The sequence below is a fragment of the Sceloporus occidentalis genome, unplaced genomic scaffold (assembly GCF_023333645.1).
Source record: "Sceloporus occidentalis isolate IW3139 unplaced genomic scaffold, rSceOcc1.0.p SCAF_1, whole genome shotgun sequence".
Lineage (NCBI taxonomy): Eukaryota > Metazoa > Chordata > Lepidosauria > Squamata > Phrynosomatidae > Sceloporus > Sceloporus occidentalis.
In genome coordinates, this window is record NW_028316981.1 from 49012905 (window position 1) to 49032965 (window position 20061).

Below are 20061 nucleotides of genomic sequence, written 5' to 3' on the forward strand. Positions count from 1 at the left end.
ACCTCCCTGGCTCAGTTTAGGAGGGAGTTAAAGACCCTCCTATTTCGAACTGCATTCCCCGAATGAAGTCCTAGATGGCCTCTCTCTCTTGCTGACGGCAGTTTGGAGAGCTGACCGGGGGTTTTATGATTGTTTTTAAAATGTTTTACTGTATGTATTATTTGTATTATGTTGTTCACCGCCCTGATCAATGGAAGGGCGGTATATAAATAAAAGTTTTATTTATTTATTTATTTATTACAGACTATTTCCATATCTAGACGACTGGCTCCTGGAGGCCGTCTCGGAAGAACAGCTCCTTCAGGCCATCGACTTCACGCTTGTCCTGCTCAGGTCACTCGGGTTGGTGCTGAACTTGGAAAAGTCCCAACTCACCCCCTCCAGGCGGGTCCGATTCATTGGCGCCGTGTTAGATTCCGACACCTGTACCACATACCTGCCTCAGGACCGTTTCCGGGCTTTGGAGTCATCGGTGATGCCGCTTCTCACCCACAGGAGGATCAGAGCCAGAGATGTTCAGGTAGCCCTAGGCCATATGGCCTCCACAACCTTTGTGACCCCGTGGGCAAGGCTCCGACTTCGACCGCTCCAGAGGTGGTTTCTCTCGGTCTTCAACCCGATGACGGACCAGCCGCTCAGGTGGCTCACCATTCCGAGGCCCGTCGCTTCTTCCCTCAGATGGTGGCTAGACCCCTGGCACGTCTGCGCCAGCTTACCCTTTTCACCGCCCCAACCGCAGCTGACTCTGACAACTGATGCGTCCCTAGAGGGATGGGGAGCCCATCTGCTCGAGTTGGTCATAAAAGAGAAGTGGTCCCCGGACAAGAGGCTACTCCACATCAATGCTCTCGAGATGATGGCGGTGGAGAAAGCTCTCAGGTCCTTCGAGCCTGCCGTGTCCGGAAAGGTGGTACTCCTGAGGATGGACAACACGACTGTCCTCTTTTACATAAATAAGCAGGGCGGCACCAAGTCGTCAACACTGCTGGACATTACGATGCGGATTTGGGAATGGTGCATCCTGAGACAAATCCATCTTCAGGCAGTCCACCTCCCAGGAGAAGACAACGACCTGGCGGACCGACTCAGCAGGGTGTCTTCGGTCTCACACGAGTGGAGGCTTCATCCAGAGACAGTTCACAACATATTCAACCGGTGGGGAACCCCCCAAATCGATCTCTTTGCGACCGAGACCAATGCTCAATGCCCCCAATTCTGTTCCAGGATGCGCTGCGGGAGATCCCTAGGAGATGCGTTCAGCTTCACATGGACAGGAAACATGCTCTACGCCTTCCCTCCGTTTCCGTTGATCCTCCGGGTGATGTCCAAGATGACAACGGATGGGTCGGATGCGATCCTAGTCACGCCTTGGTGGCCCAGACAGCCGTGGTTTCCATCTCTCCTACACCTGTCGGAGAGGACGTTCATCCGGATCGAGTTTCGCCCAGACCTTCTCACAATTCGGGACGGCCAGGACATGCAGAATCTACCCCTGGTAGCTTGGAGACTCCAGCCCTAGCATCGCTACCGGACTTGGTACGGACGGTGATCCTGGCTGCCCACAAACCGTCCACTCGGAGATCTTACGCCTCAAAATGGAAGAGATTTGGCCGGTTCCTCTCCGAGAGCGGCATCGATCACAGCTCGATCTCCACCCTGGTGGTACTGAAATTTCTTATGTCACTATTGGAGGAGGGGCTCAGCCTTACCTCCATCAAGTGTTACCTCTCCGCCATTTGTGCCCACTTCCAGTTCGGGGACAAACCTTCCTTCTTCAGGGAACCTTTGGTTAAAGCCTTCCTGAAGGGATGTGGTAATTTGTACCCACCGATTTCGATGTCGGCCCCGGCGTGGAGCCTGGGCACGGTGCTGGCGGCCTTGCAATCCAAGCCCTTTGAGCCTATGGCCACAACAGACTTGAGACTGTCAACTTGGAAGACTGCCTTCCTTGTGGCTATTACCTCGGCCTGCCGTGCAGGCGAGCTTTGTGCCTTATGGAGAGACCAGCCCTTTTTAAGATTTCATAAGGACAAGGTAGTTCTCCATACCGATATCACTTTCTTGCCTAAGGTGGTATCGGCCTTTCATATGTGCCAAGACATTGTGCTGCCTACCCTGGCCTCGAACCCGACGATGGAGGTCGAACGAACTTTACACACTTTGGATGTTAGGAGGGCCTTGGCCTTCTACTTGGAGAGAACTGTGGGTTCGAGCCGTTCCGAGAGACTGTTCCAGTGTTACTCGGAACCGAAAAAGGGACTGCCTGTATCGCCGCAGAGGTTTTCTAAATGGGTGGTCGGTATCATCCACCTCTGCTATGAACTACTGGGCAGACCTCTCCCTACCAGGGTACGGTCGCATGCAACTAGGGCGGTAGCAGCATCCTCCGCTTTTTTGACAGGGGTGCCTTTGGAGGATGTTTGCAAAGCTGCTGTCTGGTCCCAGCCAATGACCTTTATCAAACATATAGACTGGATACTAGGGCCAGACAAGATGCAGCGTTTGGTAGAGCAGTGTTGGTCTCTGCGTTGAACTGAAATGTGTATTACAGATGCCACATTATGTTCAGGGTTTGATTCAAACTCAGGGAATGTTGATGTTGCTATTGATGTTTTTAAAGTTACACTACACTGTTGGTGTCTGCCTGCTTACAGGAGTTGCATCTCCTATTCTTTGCCAACAAATGATTGACAAATGACTGACAACGATTGTGGTGAAAAGCTTTATTGTTGATAATAAACCACATTGCTTTAGCCTATTTGGTCTCAGGACGCTCCCTCCGCCGCTTGCTTAAGCTTGTCAGTCTAAACCCATTTGTATGATTCGCAGAGACCACGAAGAAGAAGGACAGGTTGCTCACCTGTAACAGTATTTCTTCGAGTGGTCATCTGCGAATACATGCAAATCCCACCCATCCTCCCCTCAGTGTCCTGCTCTTGATTGGCTCATTCTTCGCTTACGCAGCGTAAAAACCTGGAACTGAGGAAAGAGCGGGAAAGCAGGGGCCTTATAAAGGGTGGGCGGGATTACCGCCAAAAAGTTGCCATAAGTTGCAAAGTCTACTTTGCCCAGTGATTCCAGAAGTATCCGAGCAGCACTGTGCAGGCGCAGTGAAACCCATTTGTATGTATTCGCAGATGACCACTCGAAGAAATACTGTTACAGGTGAGCAACCTGTCCTTCTTACTGTAAATTACTTTGAAAGTACATCATTGAAACTTATTCTTAGCTATCTGTCAGGAATGACTTTTTAGAAGTTATGTTTAGTGCCATGTTTCCTAAGTTGAAAAAGACAGAATTTAAAATGCAAAGTGCATAATTAAAAATTATGGGCATTTCTGTGGTGTCGATCACCATAACAACACACTGATAGTACAGATGGTAACCATTAATTTTTAGAATAGAAACAAGATACAACATTTTCTGATGTTCATAATCTTAGTTATTAAATCCATATTATGTTATAAAGTCTAAAGTTACCAGATACTTGAAAATACTTCTTATTTTTCTGCCAATATATTCCTTTTGAAGGTCTGTTAACCCTGTTAAAGTTCTAAGAGCATTGCCAAGAAACAAACATGCCGACAAGTAGAACTAATCAAAAGAATATATGTTCATCAAATTTGTCCAGTTTGTGTGTGTCCTGGAAGAACTTTGTGAAAGGAAGACTAATGGGGAATGGAAATGGATGGAGTAACCTACTGTAGATTTAAAAGGCTCAGGACATGTGAAGGTGCAAAATAGGACCCCTCAAAAACTTCATACTAGATGGAATAATTTAACAGTTCTTTTTATATGTTTCGTTACAACTTGAAGAGATAGAAGCATTTACAGCAGAGATTCTTAGATTAAGATTATTAAAATGTACTGTGCAAAGAACCTGGTACAGCCTACATTCATTTCCAAAGGGCTTATGGAGAGCAACATGATCAAAAGACCCTTGTATGAACTAGAAAAGTTGTATAGCAAATATTAGTTTTTGAAAAGCACTCAGTTTGAATGACTTGGATTAATTTCTCTAGTGGGTGAAGAACAGTAGGTCAGTCGAACCTGCTGCAGATTTAATACTGCCATACACTAGCGGCATCTGATGAAACAGACTGTAATTCCCAGAAAAGTTTGTACAGTGGACCCTTGTTATACGCTGGGGTTTGGTTCCAAGATCCCCCGTGTATAACAAAATCCGTGTATGCTCAAGTCCCATTAAATATAATGACATAGCAAAATGGTGTCCCTTATAAAAAGTGGAAAATCAAAGTTTGAAATTTGAAATTTATACTTTTTTGCAACATTTTCAAAGTGTGGATGCTTGAATCCATGTATAAAAAATCCGTGTATAAGAAGGGCCGACTGTACACGTAAATCTCATTTATCAGCACTATACTTTTTACACTGATCTTTATTATACTATAGAAATCATTTTGTAGAACTGTTTTGCATATTAGACCAAAATCTATTACATGTTTGCTTGAGTTTCTTTGTATTATTGCTTCTTATGATTACACATACATTTATCTTTGAGCAACTTTAGTCACCTTCTTGGCTCCTTTGCATTAGCTGTTTCATTATAAAGTGTATCCTTTTGCATGGTTCTTTGATATTGGGATTATTTTGTATATATGCCACAAGCAGCACCATTTCTGTTTGAGAAGAAGCAAAATGCTTCATAAGCTGTCCTGAAAAAAGATATCCATACTGATGACTTTATCTTACCCCAAAAGCCAAGGATGTAAAAAACAAGAAAAGAAGTGGAAGCTGTTGAGTTTTCTTCCTTGACAACAAGAAGTGGGTCATTTCTCACTAGCATGTGAAAAAATAATGGAAACACAAATCTGGTGGTTTAGTATCATTGGCTTAATGGAGACTTTGGCATTGTTTCAAGAGCATTGCTTAAATGTACTAAACTAAGCCATGATCACTTTCACACTGTATTTAGTTCCTTGTTAAATTACAGATTATTAGTCACAATTGGTCCAAGGTAGCCATTTAAGCTCCTCAAGTTGTGTTGTCAGGTTTTATCCTAGGTTGTTGTGTGACACTGTGTGGGATCATTTGAGGAGAATATAGCTCAAGGGAATGTTCCAGCCAATGTGACATCTGCTTCTACTTTTTGCAGATCCACTCACCAGCAAATGCCTTCGGGGAAATGAGCTTGAGAGTGGTCTTAAACCCATCATATACAAGTATCAAGGCAATTTGTATTTTGTGGTGCAGTTTTGTCCAGTACAGATTGGTTCAGCATCTGGTTGCCTTTTGTGTTCTGTTCTTTGCTGATGAGTTCCTCAAGTGCTTTTGATCATGGATCAGTATTATGTTTGAGAAAGTTAACATTCTTTGCAACACTGGCTGGCAATAGTTTTTGCATGTGGGGGAGAGAGAGAGAGAGAGAGAGAGAGAGAGAGAGAGAGAGAGAGAGAGAGCACTGAAGAAAGCCGTGCTAATGTTTTTTAAAAAGAGAAACCTAAGTGGCTTAGCATTTTCCCTCAGAGGTTTCCCTTAAGTTTTCTGTCATTGGTAGATTCTGAAGATTAGAAATAGATTCCTCGGTATTTCATGTTGAAAGTGTTGACACTGTATATGTCATTTTATGTATGGAATTATACACCTTTGGAGTTTTTTTTTAAAACAAGGTCAGGATAGAATTAGTATTGGGATAGAAAACTCATGGGAGATATTTGAATAGGTTGGATCTCAGTATACTTTCAAGATTGGGTTGGTATTACTTTCCAATTCTTAGCTGTCATCAAGAAAACTAGCATACCTTAACTGTATAATATCAACAGCAAATCCATGAGGCACATGCTAGTTCGAAATTGTAATGGGTTGATATGTTACTAAAATTGTTATTCTGCTTCCAAAATTCCAGCTGAAATTGGAATTGGAAAGTATTTAAATTTGTCTGGAAGCTGTGGTTTGGTTTCTGATAGTACAGTGTTGTATGTGTCTTATCATAAGTAATCTCCAGTGAATTCAGAGGGACAACTGGCCAAATGACTTTATAGATTTCTGAAGTCTAAGGTCTCTTTCATACAGCATTATAATGGCACTTTGATACCACTTTAACTGCTATGGCTCCATCCTAGGGTTTGTAGATTAATAAAAATCCACATTGTGCTGGTGTTGAAATGTACGGGAACAGAAGGAGGGTGTCTTATACCTGTCCACCCTTTCACGCACATGTCTCTCACTCCAAAGCCTTCCTGAGTTGCTGGAAGGTGAAAGACACTGAGGTAGAGTGCAGGGAACTGCTGGAAGATGGAAATTATCTTATTGGGTTTGCACAACAAATAGAGGTTCTGATTGGGCTTTCTAAAAATACTGTGGCTTTTTGCATCATTAGTAAAAAAACCAATATACAATTAAAGTAGTTTGAACTTTCTTATGGAACACTTGTTTTTAAATGAGATGCTGTTCTGCCTTTTGAGTGTCCCCCCCATATTTATACTGGATTCCCCCCCACCCCACCACCTTTTACCGGAATTATAGGGGTGGGAGAGAAGGATGACTTAGTCGAAAGAGATTACCAAACAATGCAGTTGATATCTAAAGGACTAAGTTGGTTTAAAATTAAAATGCAAATAATCCAGTTTAAAAGCTTTGTGAGTCATGGTGTAATTTTTTCAGTGGCTGTAGCCAATCCTGTTTCCTGACTGATTATGTTGGCTAAAATATTTCCTGTACTTTATTATTTCTTAAGGAGAGGAAGAAGCGTGGAGAGAACAACAATGACCTGTTTCTAGCAGATGTTTATGCATACCAGGGAAAGTTTCATGAGGCAGCCAAACTGTACAAAAGAAGTGGCTATGAAAACCTGGCTCTTGATATGTATACTGACTTGCGCATGTTCGACTATGCAAAGGTATGTGAACAGTCTTTATAGGATGTTTATGTAAACTGGCCTTGGTATGCAAGAATCTAGTTGCTTCTTTCTGGTCCATGCATCTTCTGTTCTTTTGCTAGTTAGAAACCCACACTGAACTTCACTGACCTCTCATGAACTTACATGGTGGTATGTTGCTTTGTATGCACCACATTTATATTTACAGCATATGATAGAAGGATGCTAGGCCAGCAGGACCACTAGCCAGTCCCAAGTGGACTGCCAAGAACAAGCCTTGGTAGACATCACATTTCCTCCAGATGGAAAAATGTTCTTTCCCATGCATGTATATTTCTGTTCCTCAGGAACAGTAGGGAATAAAGAACAATAGGAAGTAAAGGGAAAGGTATGGGTAACAGGAAAAGTTCAGCAGCTGGAAAGAAAAAAAAAGAGTGAGCCTGAAACAAGATGTAAAGTATGGATAAGCAAACATTGTCACTCAGGACTCATTACTAATTGAGGGCAGATCTACAAAAGGATTCCTTAGGGGAGGCTGGGAGAAGCATTTCTACTTTTCAAGAAATTCCACGTAGAGACTATTCTATGTTGCTACTATACCATGCGAACACTTACCATACTAACTGCCAAGAATATATACTGTGAGCATAATTTCTATGCCATGTGGAGAATAAACATGATAGATAATACTGCCTCTACATAGAGCCTATGAAGGTTTTTTTGCAGCAGTGTCTATGTGAGACTTTCCTCTGATGAAGGAAGTGGAAAGTCAGGGACTCAAAAATAATTTGGAAATTGCAGCTGTGAACGTCCTGGGAGATAGAGAGAAAGGCGACCTGAAGGCGACCAGCAGCTGTTTGGGGATATGCTAAATATAGCAGTGCAACAATGGGTGGGTTGTGTGGAAGGTCCAAACAAAAATGGCTAGCCGGCACATGTATATTCCTGCAAAATCTTGTCTGAAGTCTTGCTGGATTTCTGAACCCATGAGACCTCCGCTGAGATCAGGTGCAAGGTTTTCCAAATCTTGCTTGAAGTCTTGTGATGGCAATGTCATCATGAGACTTCAATGAAAATGGACTCTGGGCAGCTCCTCTGAGTTCTCAGAAGCCCCGGTGTTTTTCTCAGGGGTGCCTGGCACAAGAGCATCCCTCCAGACAGTGTTGGGGTTAGTCATCTGTTTAGAGTTCATGTTTGCCAACAATTTGGTGTATTTAATGTATGCATTTATTTTCAAATTTTACAAAAAAATGTTCTTTCATTAATATTTGTTTGCTCAGTTACCTCATTAATTCATATCTTTGTCAGTTGTTGCCTGGTGGTGCAAAATTTCAAACACAGGCATAAGCTGGTTTGGTGAGGTAGACAGTGTTTGAATAGAAGGAAGGGACAACTAGGTATAATAAGTATAATAACAGCATTACTAGATCAGGCCGTCAGGGCAGAAGCAGGCAATTCTTTGTTGTTTGTACACAGCAAATGAGATTCACTGATATCTGTCCATTCAAGTAGAAACTGATATCTGTCAATTCAAGGATAATTCCCTTTGATTTCAAAGGGGCTTTCTTTGTGAGAAATATATGTAGAATTGTAATCTCAGTGGCATATTGCCACTTCTGAAAATAGATGTTTTGTTTACCTATCCTGAGTAATAGCTATATGCTAAATAAATTTGTTTAATGCAGCTTTCCCTAAGCAGACTGCCCTCCAGTTGTGTTGGACTACAACTTCCATTAACTCAAGTCTGCAGGGCCACTGTCTGTGGTAGCTGGCAACAATAGTTGTAGTCCAACGTAACTGTGGAAGGTTCTGACTTGGGTGAGACTAGCCTTTGGAAAAGAGAGGATTGGCTCTTAGTGTAGTTTGAACTAAAAAATATCTGTGGTACACAATTATGATGCCATTGTAACTTCACTGGCTCTATCCTACAGGATATTGGGATTCATAGCTTGCGTGAGGTACTTAGAATCTGCTGCTACAGAGATGTAATATACTTCCCCTGAACTGCAGTTTCTGTGTTACCTATGAACACTACATAATTAAATTGATTTAATCTTTTGTCTCTTTCTTATTAGTACCTCCTAAGTATCCCATGACATTACAGATCTCAGCTTGCTGTAGGTTAGCATCATGACGGTTATAAAGTGGTAGAATTGTGTAGTGTAAATAGACCTTGCTAAAAAAAACCACCCCTAAATGTGTACCTAAATACTGGCTCTTCAGTTGATGCTGCTCCTGCTCAAGACAAGCTTTTTTACAGCTTTCGACGGTAGTTACAACACAAGAAAGCTTCAAGTGAAATGGGCCCTTTCGCTTAGCAATACTTAAAAGTGTAACACATAGAATTAATGCAGGGGATTTAAAAGGAAATAAATTTTGGATTTCGGACTACAGTTTCCAGAATCGTCTCACCAGCATAACCACTGGTGATGTATTCTGGGTGTTGTAGACCAATGCTCTGTTCTTTTCCAAAGCTCTGTTCTTTTCAGTCCAGTGTATAATGTTAGGAAGACATGCAAGGAATGCCTTCCAGACCTGTTCAAGGAAATATCAAACCTCATTCTCTGTGATCCAAAAAATGAAATGAGACAAAAAAAAAGCAATGTCTTTCAGCTCTAAAAAAAGAACGTTAGTACTGTATATCCCTATGATCTTATCTAGAGACATAGATTTTCTCTGAATCATCCTTTAAAAAATATGAATATATCATATTACAGAGGCCAAAATTATTTTCATCCTCATTGCATCAGATATTCATAGAGTTGTTCAACTGGAAAAGATCCCAAAGGTGATCTAATCCAGTTTCCTGCCAATGCAGGGATTCACAGCTAAAGCATTACTGACATAAAGCCATCCAATCTTTGTTAACACCCTCCCCCCCCCCCCCGCCCCACACACACACAATATGAAGGAAAATCCAGCACTCTCCAAGGTACTCAGTTCAACATCTGAACAGTAGGGAGTGTCAGGAAGCTCTTCCTAATATTTACTTCGAATCTTCTTTCTTATAATTTGTATCCATTGGCTCAGAACCTACTTTCTGGAGCCCCAGAAAACAATAGCTTTTTCACTTTTGCACAAAATTGCACTCAATTTTGCACGTTTATCCTTAATAGGAATAGGATGGCTTTCCCTTTGGGTTGTCCTCAAGGTTTAGCCTGGAATCGTCAGGAGCTGAGCTTTGTCTCAGGAGAATTGTCATTTCAATAGATTTCAGTCTCCAAGAACCTTACCTAATAGTCAAGAAATCAGAAGAAAACTAGGACTCAGAAAGACAGTTACAAAGGAACTAGGTAAGAGTCTGAAGTGAAAAAATATATCACTAAATACTAAAGTTAGGATTGTCCATGCCATCATATTTTCCATCACTATGCATGGGTGTGAGAGCTGGACAGTGAAGAAAGGGGATAGAAAGAAAATAAATTAATTTGAGGTATGCTACTGGAGAAGAGGTCTGTGGAGTCTGCAGATGGCTAAAAAGACAAATAAATGGGTCATAGAACAAATCAGACCTGATCTCTCCGTAGAAGCTAAGATGACTATCATAGTTCAGCCACGTCATGAGGAAGCATGATTCACTAGAACAGACATTAATGCTTGGTAAGGTAGAGGGTGGTAGGAAAAGAAGAAGATCCCATTTCAGGTGGATAAATTCAATTAAGGAGGCCACAGCCCTTAGACTACAGAACCTGAGCAGATCTGCTGAGGACAGAGTGTCTTGGAGATGTCTTATTCATATTGTCACCATAGATTGAGATTGACTTGAAGGCAGCTAGCAACAACAGTGGAGATGTGCTACTTTTTCATGCTGGTCAGAAATCCTACTGAATAATATCAGTAAGACTCTAGGGAAAGCCTGTCATCATAACCATCATCCTAGTTTATGCTCCAAATAGAGAAGCAGAAATGGAAGAAATTAAAAGGTTATGTGTTGGAGTCCTGGACAGAATTGATCACACACTAAAACAAGAAGTGTTGATAATCATAGGTGAATGGAACACAAAAATAGGAAACAGAACACAACCAAATATGGTTGGAAAATTTGGTGTAGGATCAAGAAATTATGTAGGAGAGTGACTTAGTGAATTTTGTGAGGCTAGCAGTTAGAATCATAGAGTTGGAAGAGACCACAAAAGCCATCCAGTCCAACCTCCTGCCATGCAGGAACTCAAAATCAAAGCACCCCAACAGATGGCTATCCAGTCTCTGTTTAAAGACCTCCAACGACGAAGACTCGACCACTCTCCAAGGGAGTGTGTTCCACTGCTGAATAGCTCTGACCATCAGGAAGTCTTTCCTAATGTTAAGGTGGAATCTCTTTTCCTGTAGTTTGAATCCATCGCTCTGTGCCTTATTCGCTGCAGCAGCAGAGAACAAGCTTGCTCCGTCCTCCATATGAAACCCTTCACATAATTAATCAGGGCTATCATATCACCTCCTAATTATCTCTTCTACAGGCTAAACATACCAAGCTTCCTCAGTCTCTCCTCATAAGGCATGGTTTCCAGATCCTTTACCATTTTGGATGCCCTCCAATGGACATGCTCCAGCTTCTCAATATCCTTTATGAATTGTGGTGCCCAGAACTGACACAGTATTCCAGTTGAAGCCTGAATAGAGGGGCACTATTACTTGCCTTGATCTAAACCAATGGTTCTCAACCTGTGGTTCGTGACCCCTTTGGGGGTCGAATGACCCATTCACAGGGGTCGCCTAAGACCATTGGAAAACACATATTTATGAAGTAGCAATGAAAATAATTTTATGGTTGGGGGTCACCACAACATGAGGAACTGTATTAAAGGGTCGTGGCATTAGGAAGGTTGTGGGTTTTTCGGGCTATGTGGCCATGTTCTAGAAGAGTTTCTTCCTGACATTTCAGCAGCATCTGTGGCTGGCGTCTTCAGAGAATGCTTGCCTAGAAAAAGTTATGTGGGTATGTATATATATGTGCGCTGTGTGAGCCTGGGAATGCAGGAGTGATTTGCATGTGTATTGTTCCGTTGCTGATGGCAGGCTTCAGGCTGGGAGGCTAATGCAAAAGAGGATTAGTGTCTGCTAATTGGTGATCATTATCTGCTGGGAAAGATAATGATCATCAATTAGCAGACATTAATCCTCTTTTGCATTAGCCTGCCAGCCTGAGGCCTGCCATCAGCAACAGAACAATACACATGCAAATCACTCCTGCATTCCCAGGCTCACACAGCACATATATATATACCCAACCTTTTCCAGGGAAGCATTCTCTGAAGATGCCAGAGAAACATCAAGAAGAAACTCTTCTAGAATATGGCCACATAGCCCAAAAAACCCACAAAAAACTATGGATGCCAGCCATGAAAGTCTTTGACTTAACCTTGAATAGACTTGAATCCTGCCTGCCTCCCATCTAGAGATCTCACCACTTGTAGCTGAAATCATCATTTCTCTGCAGTATCTGTTTTAGTACTGCATAACCTATTACTTTTCTAATATTTTATGGCAGGACAGTTGCATGTGCCACTCCTAAAAGTAATTTAATACCAAAGTCAGGATTGCTCATGCCATAGTATTTCTGATTTCTATACAGGGTTGTAAAAGCTAGACAGTAAAAAAAGCTTGATAGGAAGAAAATAAACTGACTTGAAATATTCCGAAGAAGAGTTCAGCAAATACCATGGGCTTCCAAAAAGGCAAATAAATGAGTATTAGAGTAAGTCAACCCTGGTCTCTCCCTGGAAGCCAAGATGACTAAACTGAGAATGTCGTACTTGGGCCAATTCATAAGAAGACTAGAAAAGACAACAGTGCTTGGCAAGGTAGAAAGCGATAGGAAAAGAGGGACATCCCATTACAGATGAACAGAGTCAATCAAGGAAGCTACAGTCATTCTGTGAGATCTGAGCAAGGCTGTTGATGATAGGGTGACCTGAAGGTCTCTCATTCATAGGGTCGCCATAAGTCAAAGTTGACTTGATGACAGTTAACAACACCAATAACAAGGAGATGTGACAAGGTACTCTTGCAATATTCACCAGCCAAAGCAAGAAGGTTCAAGAGGCACAAAAAAGAATAGGATTTTAACAATAAAGAGAAGGAAAATTATGGAAACAAATCTTGGGTAAACATTGCAACACAGAGTTAGGAGACTGCTAGAGGTGCAGAGACAACCAGGAGTTAAACAGAGGAGGACCTGGGTATTCAAAATTCAATACAGTTCGTTGCACCTCTCTATAGCTAAGCCATGTTGCAGCTGTCTGCTGAGTTAGGAGAAACTCTGTCTGCAGTGTGAACTGAGACCCTTGCTGCAGCCCTCCACGTTGAGCTTAACATTGATAAGATGCATGATGACTACCATATGTTAAAACATGTAAAGAAGGTAGTCCCCAAGGAGCAGAACACAGATCAGAGATGGGTGGAGGTTTTTGCATAAAGGCCAGAGGGTAGTTGTAGCCAAAGGAAGAAACTGATCTCTTTTGCACCATCCATTCTGTAAACTGATAGTAGTAGGAATAATAATAACAACAACAATAATAAAAGAACAAAAATAACATGAAACAAAATAATTTAAAAGGAGTGTGTGCTCTGGCCTCTAAAAGATCTGAGTCTCCAAGTTAGGGTTTAAATAGTAAAGGAGAATTAAAGAGGTAAAAGTTTGATCTCAGATTGGAAAAGAAAATTCCATGAATTTCCTCAGCTAAAGTTGGCTTTCTTTCTCCGGGCATCTTTTGAGTCTTGATTTTGTGGCTTCTGATCCTCAGCCCCTCCCAGTGCAGCACCTTCATCTTGGTTATTCTTGGCCCACCTCTGATGATTTTGCTTTCTATCCCAGCAGTTCCACTAGGCACCAGTTGCCACGGCTAGAGGAACTGCTGCATTGCTGTGCAAGGATGTGATCAAAATACCCTGAAAATTCAGGGTACCTTGACAGATTTCATAGTACCAATCTTGAACTGACAACCTATTTGATTTCTTTGATCCTGTAAATGAACCCTGAAGTTGTATTTGTATATGTCTGAAAATTGAATTCCCAAGCAGAGATAAATTGAACTCTGTTTGAAGAATGTGACAGTTTTATACTTGAAAGAAGGAACTTTTAAAGCCTTCTGTGGTATTTTCTTATCAAATCCCTGAAATGCATTGTACTGTATAGTCTCATTAATCACTCATTGCAGACTTACTCTATCCATTACTGGACAAAAGCTTTGCCGTGACATGTATAGACTTCTGAATTTTGCTCAGAGGCATGGGGGGGGGGGGCTGTCTGAAATGCAGACTTCACTGCCAGTGCTTGAATGACATTTTTTTAAAAAAACTGCAAGGTCTTAGTGAAGGATAGTATTTAAACTCCTCTGAACATAAATCTCATTCATGGACTAGAAATTTGCCATTATACTAATGTAAATTCTGGCAATGATAAATTCCACTTAACTAACTGAGGTTGGAATCCTAGACACACTCTTCAGTGAATAAGCCCTATTGAATTCATTCAGGTAGATATGTATAGGCTGCACTATTAAACAGTTAAACTGACACCTTTTCAGAATGATTCTCATATTAGGGCAGGGAACCGTCCAATTAAAAAGATTGTATGTACAGCGCTGTGTAAATTTACAGCGCTTTATAAATAAAGGTTAATAATAATAATAATCATAGGCAGAGCATCATATCTAATGATAAACCACCCATGTTTGAAATCAGTCTGTGTATGCAAGGAATAAAAACTTTGGGAAAGGATCCTGTGACTACAGAAGCAGTAGGTGAGGTGTTACCCAAAAGAAGGTGGGGTGGACTGGGGGGATGCTACCAGTTATGTCAGTTTCTCTTTAAATGTTGGGGGAATTGTTTAGCTCAAGGAAGCTTAAGTCTGGGTAACTTGAAGATCATTTCCACCTGTCTGTCCTAGTACTAACTAAGGAGAACTCCAAGCTTGGGTGAGTAACGAAGAGTTTCATTTGGAAATATGCAGGAGTGCAACCAAACACATGGTAATAATTCAAACAGACACACCATTTAGAGGTAACCGAAATAGAGGTATGGACACGGGATAGTGGAGTTTTAGGGTTTTAGAGGGGACAGTATTTACCTTCACTGGAGAGAAGGCCACAGAAAGTGGAGTATGGCTCAGAGTGTGCCTGAGGGTGACACAATGAGTGGAACAACCTCTCTGTGCACACACGAGGCTAGAGCTGGGGCTGATCTTTATATCTGAGAGCCTTGAGGGGTGGAATGTAACAAAGGCCTGATGGTCTTCCCAGAAATTGACAGTGGGATTCCGGAATGACAGATGGAGTAACTTCGGAGTAACAAAAACAGTGGTTGGATTTAGGACATCTTCAAGATAAATGGATAAGGAAGTTGGCTGGGAACACAGCAGGTGTTAGGTAGTAAGTATTGACTTACTCAACTTTTGCCTTTGTTTCTAGTGTGAGAGAGTCTTGGGGATGATGGAGCAATCAGCAAACCCATTTAGCTTTTATCTTGATGTTACGTTATTTCTTCACATGTCCTCGTGTGTCCGTGTCCTTCCCAGGGAAAGTCTCCTGATGTTCCAAAGGTCATTGTGACCTCTTAAGAACATGCCTGGCTCCAGATATGAAAGTATGAAAATATGGAAGCCCCAATATAATGTGGGGTATAGGTATGCTAACAACGGGGGATGTTAGTGTTTTCCCTGTTCTGTTTTTCCCTGCTGCAAAGCCGCCCGCATGAAGCTTTCTTTTGTTAAATTGACTATCTGGCTTTCATTCCCTATATATGTATATAATGCTTAAGTGAACCCCATGAAGTTCATGGACAAAAAGAAAGCTGAATTGAGGATGTTATTTTGGTAGTTTGACTTGGATAATGTGTTTGGCAGTTGTTCTTTTCTAAAGGAGTGGTGTTTTTTTTAAAACCAGCTAACCTCAGGCTGCTATCGATTTGCAAAGTCTTTCTTCTGAGCCTTGATGGTTCTGAAGGATGCTGGATCAGGATTAGAAAATTTAACAACAAACAAATGAAAAATGGTTGTTACTGTTTTGGGGTTAAATTGTTTTTTGGGTGGTTTTTTAAAAACACTATTTTTTTGGTTGTTTGGATTTATTTATTTATTTATTTATTTATTTGCATTAGTGTGTTGGACTACTCCAATATAGGGGACTAAATCAGAAAACTAAGTAGCAAAATGCAGTTCAGATGTTATGGCCGCTAGCTTAAATAGTAACTGTTCATTAAAAAGTGCTCTTTTAAAGCATGTTGTTTTGGTTGAACTTATGTTAATTGAAGGATTTGTTTCCAAATGGCATTTCCATCACTATAAAATAGCGTGATTAAAAAGAAACAACCAACGCTGGATACTCGTCTAACAATGGAACAACTGCCAATAAACTGTTAAGCTTAAAATGTTTACATTCAAGCATTTGTTGTTCCAGAAGTAGGGTTGGAAAACAGAAATAATAGCCAGATTATTTTTTTTAAAAAAAGGGACAATCAATTTTTAAAAAAACAGAAGTGGGTTTGTTTTAAAAAGTAATTTCGTTTAAACCATTCAATTCTGCCCTGGATGGTTTGTATTGGAGGATCCCACAGTCTGGGCACAGTTCTGGGGACAATGTGTGTATTTGGCTTTTGACTTAACAGTATACCAAACCACATTTTACTGTCAACTTCCAAGTAATTAGTTTCAGTTAAGGAAGTTGAACTTTTTGCTCCTAATTCAGTTCAGTCATCTAGGCTACAAAATGAAGTTACACAAAACAAACACTGTGTATCTCGTTCCTTTATTAGCTTCTTAACAAGCATAAAACATGGCATACTTATTTTTAACTTGGTCCCATAGAGCAGCATGATGCTCTTAAATGGAATTGAGTTTAAGGGGCTGTGCAGACCGACCACTCCTGTGGGTGGAGTCGTGCTTGGTACCCATACGGTGCATGCCCCAACTCCGCCCCCATAGTGGCGTGATGCCACACATTGCTCCACATGGCATCATGGCACTCCTCTGGCCCTGCATTTACATTACACAGCACCAAAGGAGTGCCTTAAAGCCGTAGCAATGCGGCTATCGCTCTTTTTCCAGGATGCAAAAATGAGCCACTTTTTTTGGCTCCTTTTTGTGCCTTGGAAAGGCTAGATCAGGTTGCCAGGGCCCTGATCTGGGGGAGATGGAGGCAGCTGTAGCCCGCCCCTTCAGGGGCGGCCTGTACAGTCCCTAAAGTTCTATTAAGGTTCTAAAGTTAATCCTATTCTATGTGTATCACAATGCACATGATAATAAGAAATTGAGATCAGCATTATTTGCAAGGCAAGTGGGAACATGTTTGACTGACCCAATCATCAAGACTTACTTCAGCACTTACGTGCTGTTGTTATTAGCTACCTTCAAGTGCTTCTGACTTAGGCAACCCTGACATGGGGTTTTCCTGCCAAGATTTGTTCGGATGAGGTTTGCCATTGCCTTCGCCTGAGATTGAGAGCATTTAACATGCTCAAGGTCACTTAGTTGGTTTCATGGCTGAACTGAGAATTGCACCCTGGTCAAAATGTATGGGCAAAATGATGCGAATTCAGGCCACAGTGGGGGCTTTCCATTTCCATGACACTGTCCTTGAACATGGCCTGAAGCTGTGCTGATACCATGCCAAACAAGAAGAACCAGGCCAAGAAGGAGCAGATAGAATCTGCTGCTTCCAGCAACCTGGATTGGGCCCATGCCCGTGTGGTTGCCAAGCTCCTGGCACAGTTCTTTTGACCCGACTGCTTCGGGCCTTAGTCCAACATTAAAACAACTACAGCACGCCAACTCTCTACAGGCACCATATCTTATCATATGGTAGAACCTTTATTCTAATATTATATTACCAGTATGGGTTTGTTCAACTTGTAAGTAGAAAATATTATATGAAGAACAGGGCTAGACTTAGAAGGAGGAGGAGTAAAGATAGGATGAAGGGACATCAACAATCTAAGATATGCGGAGGACACAGTATTAATAGCAGAAAACATCATTAATTTGAAATAATTGCTAAGGAAGATAAAGGAAAAAAGTGCAAAAGGCAGGTCTGCTATTGAACATTAAGAAAAAAAAATGACCACAAAAGACCTGCATAAATTCGAATTAAACAATGAGGAAATTGAAATAGTCAAAGATTTCTTGTATCTGGAATCAAACATCGCCCAGAATAGAGGCTGCAATGAAGAGATAAGAAAAAGACTAGGAATGGGAAGGGCAGCAATGAAAGAGCTAAAGAAGACCCTAAAGATAAAAAGCACTAAACTTAGAATCATCCAAGCCTTAGTATTCCTAATCACTATGTATGGATGTGAAAGCTGGACTGTCAAAACAACAGATAAAAAGAAAATCAACTCATTTGAGTTGTGATGTTGGAGAAGAGTTTTGAGGATACCATGGACAGCCAGAAAGACAAACAAATGGGTCCTTGAGCAAACCAGGCCAGAAATACCCCTGGAGTCCAAGACGATTAAATTGGTCTAAATGTCTCAATGATGGTGCAAATGTGAGACGCCCACAATCTCACACCATCCTCTCCTTCTCTGCCTAGTTCTATTCTCTTTTGTAAACTTTGTTTTTTGCTATCCAAAAACATGTGGAGCTTTTCCTTATGTGGTACCATTAAACCAATCTTGCAGGGATCTCCCATCATCTATTGTGATGCCATTATTCAACTTGAAATGATTTTCTGCAGGCTTGGTTGTAGCATTGTTCCCATTCTATATCTGTGTATACTAGGCCTGCACAACATATGGCCTGGGGCCTGCATGAGGTCTGGCGAAGGATTTTAAGAGGCCCATGAGATGTGGAATGACTTCAAGGCTCCTTCGCCACCCAGCTTTCTTCTGGGAAAGAACTGTGCAGTGGAGGAGGATAGGCAAACATTTGCCCCTCAAAGCTCCTCTGCCTCTCAGCCTTTTATAGGGCCAGGAGGAGGAGAGAATTAATCTTAATAATATTAATTGTTATTAATTAATAATAATTACTAATAAGTAATTAATAATTAATTAATGATTGAATAGTTTTAACCTTTACCCTTTTTTTACCTTTATCCATATGATTTAAATGCCAGTTTAATTAAGAATAAATTGAAAAATTTGCAATTGGCATTTGGTACAGCAAATACTGTAGGTTGTATAATCAAAAATGACATCTGTTGCACTTCCCCAGGAATTCCTTGGCTCTGGAGACCCCAAAGATACAAAGATGCTAATCACAAAACAAGCAGACTGGGCAACGCACATCAACGAACCCAAAGCAGCTGTGGAGATGTACATTACTGCAGGCGAGCACATGAAGGCCATAGAAATCAGTGGAGATCAGGGCTGGGTTGATGTGTATGTTTCATTTGTTTTTCTGAAAAATCTGCTACCCTGTTTTTGACCCCCCCCCCCCAAGTTGCCTTGTCTCTTCAACAATTTTTTCTGGCTGTGTTTACTCTTTGGATTGCCCATACTGAAAAAACAGTGGGATAGTCTTTCCAGATTTGTAGACTGAGTTCAGGATCCAAAGAATTGAAACTGCCAGATGCTTTACAAATAGAATATAGTTGTAGGTTATGATCCTTATTTCCTGATGCAATTTAAATGTTTAGTCACCTCATCTTCTCTTCCAAACATTTTGTTTGTTTGTTTGTTTATCTGAATGCTGCTTTTCCACATAATATACCTAAAGTGTTCACAGTGTAGCAAATGTATATTAACAAATTGTAATTGTACACTTCAGGAACACTAGCCTACACCAGTTTCAGAAAAGTTTTATTCAGCAAGCAGAAATGAACACAGTATATACAGTAGTTGTCAAAACCGGAATTTTCCCAGTTACAGTGGTATACTTAGAGTTCATACAATTCACCTGTTTATTTTATACAAAAAAGTCTTCTCTCAATTTGTCAGTAATTCAAAACAAATTGTTTTCCAAGGTCTGGCCCCTCCATATTGCCTATGCTTATTCCTATGGATTACCACAAGAACAACCTTACTAACTGGCAATTCAGTTTTCTCCCCACACATCTGCTCATTATCCCAGGTTGTGTCTGATATGCAATCATTACTTCTCCCAACAGTATATCATAATCCATCATTCTGCATATAGACACACAAGTTCAAACACAGCAATTAAGCATGGCAACAATTAAGCATAGCAGGACCATGTCTGAACCTAACACAAATACTGAGTGTGAAAAGCAAAGTATGACCTATTAAAACTACAAAAGCAGTTAAAGTTGAAGGGATTTTGATATCCATGG

At 41.2% G+C, this 20061-nt stretch overlaps 1 protein-coding gene across 4 annotated transcripts in view; it reads left to right on the plus strand.

The window, feature by feature from the left end:
* IFT122 (intraflagellar transport 122) overlaps positions 1–20061 on the plus strand; it is a 107210-nt gene that overhangs the window by 61954 nt on the left and 25195 nt on the right. For all 4 annotated transcript variants that reach the window (XM_089520648.1, XM_089520622.1, XM_089520630.1 and 1 more), the window contains 2 exons: positions 6698–6859; positions 18984–19150. In XM_089520648.1, coding sequence (XP_089376774.1) covers positions 6698–6859; positions 18984–19150 — 329 coding nt within the window. The remainder of the gene's footprint in view (positions 1–6697; positions 6860–18983; positions 19151–20061) is intronic.